We start from the raw sequence: 13,145 nt of genomic DNA, 5'->3' as shown, positions 1-13,145 counted from the left end.
CGTTTGTATAATATATGTATAATAAGGTTTAAGGAGGAGGTAAAAAAAAAAATATATAAATTTAATATACGTATACTTAGAGAAGAGATAAAAAGATATAAGATATTATATATATATAATAATATTATATAAAAAAAAAGTAAGAGTAAAAAAAAAAGGAAAAAAAAATCAAGAAATGAGAGAAAGGAAAATGAGGTGTATATATCAAGATTTTAGAAAAAAAATTTTTTTTTAAAATTCGGTGGAAGACGGATAAAAGAAAACGACGTATTTATATAATATTTAAATGTTAAAATTACACAAAACTACGTATAGAATATAGATAATGATTGATAATAGATCCAAACAATAGATGTTAAAATGTAACAATAAAATCATTAAGTGACCCAATTATTATTATAAAATTTAATTAAGCGTGGCGCAGAATAAAGTATTTCTTCTCCAAGTATCATACTCATGAATTTTGTGAAATGTTGTTCAAAATTACATGCCTTCTTTTCAAAAATAGTTAAATGATTTTTCTTATGTAAGACTATGTTATACATAAAGTAGTCGCCAATTATAGTACCAAATTGAACTTAAAAAAAAAAATTTTTTATGCAAGGATATGATTTACACATCACACCAATGCATAATACAAATTATACAATATAGGTGTGACAATTAACACTGAAAATTTTTTATGCATGATCCAAATATGAAGTTCACATATCTTGATCCGAATCTTTTTTTTTATTGATGATAGAACTTTTTGAACTTAGTACAGGAATTTTCAGAATGAGTGTGCATAAACTATTGTCGGTATGTCGGATCATCCGATCTATGCATCAAATTTATTGTCGGTAATTTCTTTATCGAATTTTAGTATCTACTATCGATATAGTCAAATAGTTACGTATTTATAGTTAGCGGTTAATTTAATGAAGTTTTATTTTGTAATAAATTGGATGATTTATTTGTAATTTAGACCAAAAGCGTAGGATTTAAGTTATAATTTTCAAAAAGTTTTTTTTATACGTAAAATGTGTTTATATATATTATATATAAAGAACTTTAAACGTAGGTTGCATTAAGCAACAAAAGCTAATATACATGTATGCCTATGCCTTTCAATTTATATTATCAAAATTATTTGACGAAATACCCGTCCTGTACAAATATAGGTAAGAGCAAGAATGGTGTTTTTCACAATATTGTCATGATCTTCTATATGTTGGAAACAAATTTTTTTTTTTGTAAGAAAAAGAAAAAAAAGTCGTTAAACTTTACTATTATTACATTTTGATCAATTGCTTAAAAAATAAAGACCAATATCATGATTTTCACGGCGCAGAAGTGAAAATCAATGATATCCGTGAAATAATGCAAATTCCGCAATTACGGGGCACACCTTAAAATTATAAAAAAAATGTTGTTGCCGCACATGATCCGGATGATTATTTCGGTAGTTATAAACTTTTTATTCGTCGATCCTTTACGTCACATACCACCTTCCAATAAAATAAGGTTTGTAAAACATCATTGTATAATAGAAAGTTAGGGATATGATAAATCTACCCGGTAAGACGAATACCAGTGGTGTAGGGTCGACCACCTGTGTGGTGTATGGTGATATTTAGCAGTGTGTAACAGTGTGTAAAATAAGGGGTGTGAACCATACACAGGTGATTAATAGCATTTCGGCCCACTCCAAATCACGTGTTTGGCGTGTCGTGTTATTTATCACCTGTGTAAACTGTCACATAGGAGACCATACACTACACATCTCCTTGACCCTACACCACTCATCTCCGTAGCACTCAATCTACCTCCATTTTACTAAAATATTGAAAGTAAGTTATTAGTTATTAATTACGTGTCATTAACACTAAGAATTTTATCAAAGGTCATCTACAATTTATTTATCTCTTCCTCAAAATATTAATAAACATCTTTTATTTAGATTTCACTCCTTTTAATATATTAAATTCCAATGATTCGTTGCGGAGTATAAGCCCGAGAAGTAATGAGATCAATGAAAGCCAAATAAAAGTCTAATGAAAGTTAAAATCGGCGTAAAAGGGTTTAATACATGTTTAATATAATACTATAATCTAATAAAAGGAAATAATCAAATAACTACTATAATACTAAAAAATTTTCTAAAGATAAAAAAGTTATACAAAGAAAATAGTTATGTACCTTTGATATAATCGATTTCTTTTTTCATTGTCTTGGTCATTTTTCTGATTATGAATCGTTTTTATTATTTCTTCGGATTCACAATTCCTTTTTTTTTATTTTAACAGTCGGATTATTGTTTCCGTTTCAAAGCATGCTAATTCTTAACATGGGAATTTTTGAGGTAGTAATCTCATTGGTTCATAAGCACGATGTCTGATTGATATCTAGAATTAAATGATTGCCCCAATTTATGTGAATCATATGAATTATATGGCATAACATAAAAAAGACCGGATCTAATTGTATTACTAACAGCTAAGCTTAAATCTTTGATTTTTGCAAAAGTATCGGATTTGATTCTCCCGGTGCTTGACCCCTTATTCTAAAATTTATTATGCGGATTAAAATCACATCGCACAGGTTAAGAACGATATATTTGTAAATCTTTAAGGCTCCGTGTCACATCCAAAAAAGGCCGGATAAATGAATTTTTGAAAAAAAAAATCTCAAAATAAAGAGATACGTGACACAAATGTAATTATCTTTTTTTATGTTATATATTAAATCTTAGAATGAATCTAGAAAAGAAAATCCACAAATCCTAGAAAAAAAATGTCTCAAATTCTATTTGTTTCAAATTGAATGATATCGGGTATTCTTTTGTTTGTGTCATCAAAAATTTTCTTAGTAAAAAAAAAATATATATATTATAAATTAATTAACTTATTATATAAAGAATACTGATATATTACACAGCCTCATCGGGTGTGTATATAAATCTGATTTTGTTTGTACGAATCTATCAATGAAAATTAAATGAAAAGAATTGTAAGTTTGTAATTTAAATTATTTATTATCTTTCCCCAATTCATTATTTATAATTCAATTGAGTCACCGTCGTTGATCACTGAAAATCATTCAATTTTTTTGTTCTAAAGCGGGGTAATTTTAGCCAGAATTACGACATTAAGAAATTACACATGTAAGGGTGACAATTAGGTTTTTACTTAATAAAAAATGAAAAATGTGGAAGTGTGACACAAGTTGACAAATATTTTTATTATGATTACGTGATTCTATCGGACTATGGTGCGCGATACTAATTTTCTCCCTTTCTTTATTACTACGCCTTACTTTACTGTAACAAAGTTACTAAAAATAGCATTAATTAGCATAATCATGAAAGCATGAAAGTAGGTTCGAGTCAATTTTACTTTTTATTTATCGTGATTGTTCATGTGAAACTCTTATAAATAATATTTATTTTACAATGGTTTGCCCTTTTGTACTAGTGACCAAATTAGAATTATGAAAACATGTAAAATATTGGCACATGTGATACTAAAGTATGCCACATAGTAACTAAACTAACCGAAAACTTATTCCGAAACAGGGTTTGTGTGTGAAAGTGTGAAAGCATTAAAATGATTTTTACCCTTTTGTTATATTTGAATGGATGGGTTAATTATTATTTTTTTTTTTGAAAGATAAGCCTTTTTTCAATTTACATAATCGGGTTGAAACTTGAACAATGTTATACAAAATATTAACAACTAATATGATATTCGATAAAGTTATCTAAATGAAAATAAAAATAAAAAAAATCAAAGTTACTTTGTTACATTTAGTATCATGTATTATGCATAAATGTTAGATCAGCAAAAAAAGCACCTTTATGTGGTATTCAAAGATAATGAAAATTTTAAATAGAAATTCAGATGGTTATTTTTAGTATTTTGGGCGGCTACAGGTTGATGTTTCATTTCCGTTATCCGGATAAACTAATAAAATCATCTGGATGATCCTAATTCGGATATTTTATTTGGATGGTAAAGCCGTTCTTTCCGAATATCCGAAAAAAAAAAATAGTAGACTATTCCAAATACGGATCGAAAGCTGTTAGATTATACAGACAAGCCAAATATTCCTATATGAAAACAGGAATCTTTATAATACTCTACATAGTAACTAACTTTGTAATACCAAAACGTGAAACATTTGACACGCATTATAGTGCAGGCAATATTCAGCGGCCAGATTAATATCACAGCGCAACTTTCAGTTAGTTGTATGTAATAATGATATTTATCTCGATATATTGTAAATAATTTCTTTTTCTTTCTATTTTACAAATGTCGTTCATCCGAGTAATAAAGTCCATTATCACTCCAATTAGCTATTGTAGTTGTTCCGACATTTCAAATAAATTCCTACAAGAACTTATAGGGAAACCACTACGAGGAATTAAACTTTTTGGCTGGACATATAAATTGCCTGGATTTTTTTTCGCAACCAATTACACAAATGTTTATTCTTCTATTTTCGATGCTTCGAAGGTTTGATGACGATCTCTATTTAGAACATCATCAGAATGTTCTATCTCAAAATTCGATGTGTGATAAATTGAGCGTTCTTTTCCTTCGCTACATAGATTTATGAACTTGGGGAAATTGTGATAAAAAATTGTTTTTTCCAAGGAAATCGTATGCGATTTCTTTTGCATCATTAAATTTCTTTCACTTTCGGTACAGTACACAGATTATTGGAAATTTACAGATATAGTAAAAAGATATTTGGGGTAGATCAACTAAAATGATAATCAGTGGGAATGCACAAACGATATGCAGAGTTTTTCTACAATATTAACGAAATTCGAAGTTCTTAGTAAATTCCAATAATATCAATAATGTCCAATGAAGGCACTTTTAATAGAATAATTAAACAAGAAATGAATCTTAATATGTTGCTACAGTCAAACTTTTGATGTACCGATATTGGAAAAATATTGGGACCATAATGTGGGCCAGATTGTAATTCTAAAATGTAATTCTGACCGGAATTAAGATGGCGCAAAAATTTCAAATTTTATTAACTTCAGCCAAATTGTTAGTGTTGGCCGGGGTTCCTTAATGTACAATGAGGGTGTATTAAAGTACAAACCGGCCAGAATTAACGATAACGCTATCACGTGCAAGTGCATAACTCCTAAACTCTGGCCAGTTTGTACGTTAATATCGTACACCCTCACTGTACGTTAAGGACGCCCGTGTTGGCCAAGTAATACTAGCGTAACTTAAAATATCGGTACATGTTATATGGGACAAGGAAATTCTATCGGTCAAGGTTTGACTATATTTTCCTGTTTATCTTTTATTCTACCTTTAAAAGAAAATTCAATATTCGACATTTCCCTTATTACAATAAAAAAAATTAGTCACTTAATATATACGACACAAGATCTATTACAAATACGGCACTTTTTCAATATTTTCCATAATATGACGTTACATCCTTATTCCACTTTTTGTTAACTAGTAAATTCCTTATTACTTCTCCCATCTTTAGTATTTCTTCTTATCTCCATTGACGTAAAATAAACGAACCATTATGTTTAATTTGTAATAAATTCACACAATATTTCTTCTAACCTTACAATTACAATTTAGTTTAGTGCTTTCGTTTTTTCCTTAATTTGGCCCAAAATTAAACTATTAAAAGATTCCACGAAAAATACATTTATAAGTAAATTTTAAAAACTAATAAAACAGAACATCAAGCCATGTCACATCAACGGAGTTAAATCCTAGGACTTATTTTTAGCATAATTTTAGCTAAGTTCTCGAGGGTGGATCGAATCCACAATCTAGTTTGAGTGTTTGGTTTGTAAAAGTTGTTCGTTTGTTTTCAGAGAAATATAAAAATAAGAGATAATATTTTATTATTACAGTTATAAAGTGTATGGGGATATAACTTTACGTTGCATGGATCAAAAAAATCATTCATTTTAAGCTATTTCCGTCATTAAAGTTTATAAGATTGTCAGACTCCAAATAATTAGACCCATTTGAGTTGACATTCTCAAATTAAGGTAGAAGATTTTTATTTAAGTAGTGGTAAGTATTTGATAAATAAACATTTCATTCGGGTAATTCTTATATTAACATGTTTCGCTTTCTTGGATACAAGCGCTAACTGTGTATTATTTCCGTTCCTGGAAAAAACGTAATATTTAACGTTTTTTAGCTGAAGATCTGTAGCTAGGCTAAATTGTAATTATTTCCATTGACAACCTTCCTTTCCTTTACACAATTTTATAATAATAACTATGTTCTCACTTATGTTCTCAATAAATGAAAAGTTAGCAGATAAACTTTTATTTAATCTTATGTCTGCAATATTTTAAATAAAAATTACAGCTATTATAAATCAAGGACCCAGAAATATATATATAGGTCAGGTGATGAAAATTTTTTTACTGAGCTGTACGCATTTTTTCAGGGCCGGAATTATGATAATATCAGTCGGTTACTATAATAGGAAATAAAATTCTGACTGGCATTATCAAAAATTATCTATAAAAGGAATATATTTCTGGGTCCTGTTACGCCAATGTCGAGATTTATGATTTATTAGATATTGCAATCACCGCTATATATAGTCATTACACAGGTTCATATGCATATTATGTTACATTTTCATCTGTCTGATGACTAAATGGAGTAAATTAATTAAAATTTTCCATATTTATTATTATTATAGACAGCTCTCCAAACTCCGGATTTGATTCTAATAAATTATCAACTTTTTCAGAATCGATCCCGATTCCTAATTCAAATGACCAATTAGCAATTCCTTTTATCATTTAATTGAAATATGTCACATTAGTCGAAATTATTAGCTGCTCTGATCGTTCACAAATGGAACGATCATATATAAGTGAACAGGCCTATTTATTATATATAAGTCGGAACCTCCTTATTTCGACTAGCAAAATTTCTGTGCAAAATTTAGCACAATTTGTGTAATATTATTCGGGGCTCCAACTATGAACTCGAAAAATATATCAAAACAATGTCAGACATTGACACAGTAGCAAATGTATCGTTCTTATACTTTGTACGATATATTTTCTTATACCACTTGTGTGTAAACAATATATGGTACAAGAAAATAGTACCTGATGAAACAAGAGCGACATGATATTTGCGACAGTGTAATAAAGTTTTGGCTGTCACCATCTAAAATAGGAAATTTTAAATGCCTTTCTATGTTTTTCATTTTTTTTTTCTAGGTTACATAAAATCAAATAATATTTTTCGTTAATCTCGTAAAAAAATATATAAAATAGTAAAATAGTATAATCAATAATAATAATATGAAGATAAAAATTTGTTTTTTATTAAATTCAATATGCAATAATAATATCTTATATTTGAAAATGCAAAGAAATACTTGAATAATACGCTTCGGGATGTATTTCCGGATGAAAAATTTTTTTTGACAATTGAGAAATTTTCCTCCATCTTTTTTCTTCTGCAACGGAGTTTTCGTCTGAAATCTTTGAAGGATTTGGATCGTCACATATTAATATAATCCATTCTCCAAATTTTTCGTTTAAATAGGATGCAGTTGGTCGTTTTTCTGGATCATTATCCCAACATTGTTGCATTAATTCTGAATAAAAATTAGGCGTATCATCAGGAATTTTAAGTCTTTTACCATCACAAATATCTTTTGCCAAATTAATATCATGCGCTCTATTATACCAAGGTCTTTTTCTAGTTGCAAGAGTATTCATAACTATACCAAATGAATATATATCAGAAGCAGTATTATAATTATCGCCACGTAAAACTTCTGGCGCGACATATGGTAAAACTCCATATCTTTGAATTGAACCATTATTTATGTCATTATTACATGGTCCATGAAGACCAACGTCAGCAATACGAGCATCTGTAGATACCTTTTCGTCTTCGATAAGTAAATTTCCTCCGTGAAGATTTCCGTGAATTTTTCCTTCAGAATGGATTCTTTCGAGGCCTCCAGCGATTCCCCACAGCATATCAATCATATCTCTCCAGGAAAGAATTCCGTTGCAATGATTAAGATATTGATAAAGGTTTCCGTTCTCGTAATATTTCATCACAATCATATAATTGGATGTCGGATCTTTTGTAATACCATGAAGACCTATGTCAACAATACGAGTGGAGATTTCCTAAATTTTTCCCTCGGAATGGATTCTTTCGAGGCCCCCACAACATATCAACTACTATAATATAATAAAAAGGAAATAAGCTAAAAAATTTTCGAAAGCTAAAAAAATTATACAAAGTAAATAGTTACTGTATGTACTGTACCTTTGGTATGATCAATTTCTTTTTTCTTTGTCTGAATCGTTTTTTTTTTAACGGTTCGGGTTATTGTGTTTCCGTTTCTTATTTCATTAAGCATGCTAAACATGGGAATTTTTGAGGTAGTAATCTCATTGGTTCATAAGCACGATGTCTGATTGATATCTGGAATTAGATAGTTGCCCCAATTTATGTGAATCATATGAATTATATGTCATAACAAAAAAAAAAGACCAGATCTTTATTTAGATAACTGTATTACTAAGCTTAAATCTTTGATTTTTGCAAAAATATCGGATTGGATTCTCCCGGTGCTTGACCCCCTTATTCTAAAATATATTATGCGGGTCAAATCATCATCCAAAAAAGGCCTGATAATGAATTTTTGAAAGTAAAACGAAAAAAAATCATCTCAAAAGAAAGAGGAACGTGACACAAATGTAATTATCTTTTTATGTTACATAATAAATCTTAGTATGAATCTAGAAAAAAAAAATCACAAATCCTAGAAAAAAAATGGCTCAAATTCTATTTGTTTCAAAGAACAATTGAATGATATTGAGCATTCTTTTTGTTTGTATCATTTGTATCATCAAAAAGTTTTTTAGTAAAAAAAAAAAAAATATATATATATATTATAAATTAATTCACTTAATGACAACTTATTATATAAAAGAATACTGATATATTACACAGCCTCATACTCATTTGGACGGATTTGAATATAAGCATTAAAAAAATGCAAAAAAATAAAATCGTCGCACTGCATTGCGCCCATCAAGATTTTATTATTTTGTTATCAGTTATCACAAAGATAAAAATCATACATTAAAATGAACATATCGTATATGTCGTATTAAAAAAAATATATAATACGAACGCCAATTTTAATAATATAAATGCCAACTTATTATTTGTTTTATATTTCTAAATGTGAATGAATAAATCGTAATGACTATTTATAGTACCATTTTCCATTTCCTTTTCCTTAAGCTATCTATTCAATGAAACCAATAAGAGGTTTGTAAGTATAACTTTAAGGACCTAAGCGAATCTGCTTTGTTTTGATGGGACTAAAATAGAAACTTAACAATGTAAAAAAAACTCTGGAATCTGATTTAAAGAAACATAAATATCTAACGCGTCTATCACGAAGGTTTCTATCACAACAGATCCTTGTTTAGAAAGTGTCTAAATTTTTTTTTTTTTTTGTACACGGGAAGTAGTTTCAAGTTTGGTACTATTACGTCATAAGAACCTCAAGATATTCAGCTTGATGATCTTAATGCAATAATAATATACTGTAATCAAAAAATAATAGAATATTACATTATTATAATATTATATGATAAATTATTTTTGCACGGATCCAAAAACTTCTAGAGGAAAATTTTACATTATCGGGTATTGTAATCCGATTTTCTTTACTTTAAAAAATTTTTGTTGCCAAACAACGTGTAACAAAAACAATTGAGCATTTTACATTAAGAAAATAATACAAAAAAAAATTATTAAATATTTAAAATTCATCACATATAAACTAGTTCATATCATGCGCATCAATAACAAATCAATTTTGGAGATAAAAATAACTGGTTCCACAAATATGCAATACATAACAGAAACGTGTTGGAATTTGGATTTATCAATATATAATTCATTAAGATCGACATAAAAAGGCATTCTAGTATTGTTAAACCTTCTTTTTTGTTTAAAATTAAATTTGAAAGAATATAATAAAAAAAGTTATTCCACGAAATTATTGAAATAATGAAACAATTTTTTTTTTTTAAAAAAAAATAGATTTGTTTTCTAATTTTGAACCAATTAAATCCGTGTGTTATGCAGAATTTTTTTTTTTCACTTTTTTTTTAAAAAAAAATTTTTCACAGGAATTATATAAATACATCGTTTTCCTGTATCTTTTTTTTATCTCTTACGTACCGTATATTATATTTTTTTTTTATCTCCTCCTTAATATACATATTATACAAATGAAAGTGCCTTTTCAGAAAAGACAGAAACAACTAAGAAAACAAAGAATCATAAGAAAACATTCTCGACTTAACGTACCAATTAATAATGGAAATACATCGAGGCTTACCGCGAACTTTCCTGGGCAAAGTGCAAATGTTTTATTAATTGCTCAATTTTTCAACGGATTTTCTTTTCGTTAATTATATCAAACTATAACCATTTAAAATAGAAAAATAAATAAATGTACTATATGTATCTTCTTATTCCATCAATTACGTAATATCGATTCGTTTTTTATTTTTCAAACATCTTGTATTATTATTGTATGTATCTTCCCCTGTTTATTTAAGATATTACCATTTTTTTTTATCTATGATATAGTTATACTTTAATTCTCCATCAAGGAGATGAATATGATTTATTATTTCCTGTAATAAAATATGAATACTTGAAATAACCGCCGTTATATATATTAAAATGATTTATAAAGTGCTATAACAAGTTTTCCGTTTGCGAATAAATGTAAAACGTTATTCTATTTATTAAACCAACCTTTCATTCATCAACATATTTACTGAAAACACATAAGCTGCGCGTATAAATTTCCTAAATAAATAAAATATACTAATATATATATACTGTATATATATATTATATAATTATATTATTATATTATAGATTATAGATTATATTATATTATAATAATATATAACGTAATAAACGACTCATTTTAATTTCAAAAAAAAAGGTAAAATTGGTTTACTATACAGACAGCAGAACTAAATTTTGTTGTTTAAAAACTTTATTCCTTTACCGGACTTGTTTTTGAAATTTTACAGTTGAGATCGCAACGGAGTTCGGAGTTTTTTTTTTTTTAAAAAAAAATTTCTTGCTAAGAAAATAAAGAAAATAAGAGAATAAGAGAGCTTATCTAATTTTGATTATATTATGTCATATAAAAAAAAGTAATTTTATATATCCTACGACAAATCCTGATTCTAATTTAGTGTAACCATGAATACATAGACAAACTTTTATGAATTTCCACCCGTCCGTTCTTTTGCACAAAAAAAAACTTAAAAACCAGAATTATTAGTAACAAAGCAATTTGGTCATCTGTGATACTTTAAAAATCGCGTTATTATTATTTTTTTCTTTTTGAATGATTTTTGAAGAGTAAATAAAAAAAAAGAAGAGAAAGAGAAAGAATAATAAGAATAATTGAATCATACATACAATATAAATGGGGAAACTTTTACATTGTAAATGTTTTTTTTTTATTAATCACATTATTTAAATGAATTTCTTTAATTTATCCAAAAAAGTTTTAATTATTTTTTTTCGTTTTTGAAAAAATTAAAAATTCGGATTTGAATATTCCAAACCTTTTCCTTTCCTAAAAAAGTATTTTTTTCTTTATCAACTTGCTCATTGTGCGGAGTAATTGTCTTCATGATTTAAAGTCTTACATAATACTATTATGGAACTCACTCTCCAGAAATACCGCATGAAAAAAAAGTCACGACATATGACGATAAAGTCTTCACACATGATCAAGGATTAAATAATTCTGGTCTCACATAATTCAAATAATACCGGTTTATTGGAATGGCCATTTCAGGAGACATGAATTCAATTGAATCACTTATCTATAGAAAATAGTGACAATTCTAGAATTTATAAAAAAAAAAAATTTACTTAATCTAGTGAATAGATTTGATAGATACAGTAGTAGGTTAAATATTAGATAACGTTTAAAAAACAAAATAATAATAAAAATATAAAGCTTTTTATGTTAAATATTTTAGGTATTTAAGAAATCTTAGATTGATTCATTTTATCCAATTATTTTTAATGCAACTCAATAATATAATTTATTTAAGAAAATTATCATTTATCGCTGGTGCGATTTGTCGCTACTATATTTACTAAAGGAATTGAATTATATAGAAGGGCTACACCGCACTTGACTACATTTTTACTTATAACGCGTATAAAAATGTGCATAGTCGTATAACATTGTAACTTTATTTTTATTTATCTTTATTTAGAGTTATCGATTTGATCAATTATATGTAGAGATATAGAGTAAAAGAGGTAAAAATACATTGACTAAATACACTAATAAAAACCGCTCATCCCATACAGGACTCCTCTTTGTCTAAAAGAAGCTTTCCATAGCAGATAGAGAAACTAGTACGACGCTATGTCTGTCATCTGGGAAGGAGAGGAATTAAAAATTAACAAAATGCGAAAAAAAAGAAAAATAAAAGAAGAATTTAAAGAAAAATCAAAAAAGTGGAATCAGGAGGATTACGGAAATCATTATGCGGATTAGAATAACACCAATTATTGGAATATGTTCTACGGCTCGGATAGCTATATGAATCTTCTGATAACAAGGTCTTCCACTGGTCTTTTACGTTCGAAGTTTTTAAAAAGAATTTTTGGAGATACCATTGTTGAATTTTCACTGTCTAAAGGAGGTATTTCGACTCTTCCAACTTCGTTGAATAAATATCCATATGTGAATTATAAGTAAAATAAGTAAAAAGTTTATTAATGTTTTTTGCGAGTTAAAGTGTGCTATAAAAATAGCGACTAATTCTTCCGATATAAAATTGAGAAGGAAAACCATTAAGGGGCGGTCATCAGTAATAGTGTTCAAATCGTTTCGTCCATTAAAAAAGCTGAAATAGAGATACAGTATCGTTGACTGATGTTATTAATTTGTCTCTATGTTTATTGAAGATAGGTATCAGAAGATTTAGTACGTTGCGACATTTCCATAGATGTTCGTTGGATTCAACTCTAAATTACACATAGAACATAAGTTGAGGCCTTTCAAAAGGTCGGGGAAATTTCGAT

At 27.8% G+C, this 13,145-nt stretch overlaps 1 protein-coding gene across 1 annotated transcript; it reads right to left on the bottom strand.

The window, feature by feature from the left end:
• Window positions 1-7,369: 7,369 nt before the first annotated feature.
• Window positions 7,370-8,017, bottom strand: OCT59_007007 (uncharacterized protein; the record flags this gene model as incomplete). The annotated part of the gene is made up of 1 exon (XM_025313308.2): window positions 7,370-8,017. One exon carries the CDS (start codon window positions 8,015-8,017, stop codon window positions 7,370-7,372), a length of 648 nt encoding a protein of 215 aa, XP_025187714.2.
• Window positions 8,018-13,145: the final 5,128 nt, after the last annotated feature.

The sequence above is a fragment of the Rhizophagus irregularis genome, chromosome 15, assembly GCF_026210795.1.
Source record: "Rhizophagus irregularis chromosome 15, complete sequence".
Taxonomy (NCBI): domain Eukaryota; kingdom Fungi; phylum Glomeromycota; class Glomeromycetes; order Glomerales; family Glomeraceae; genus Rhizophagus; species Rhizophagus irregularis.
The sequence above is the reverse complement of the archived record's forward strand: the minus strand, read 5'-3'. Positions and strand labels throughout refer to the sequence as shown.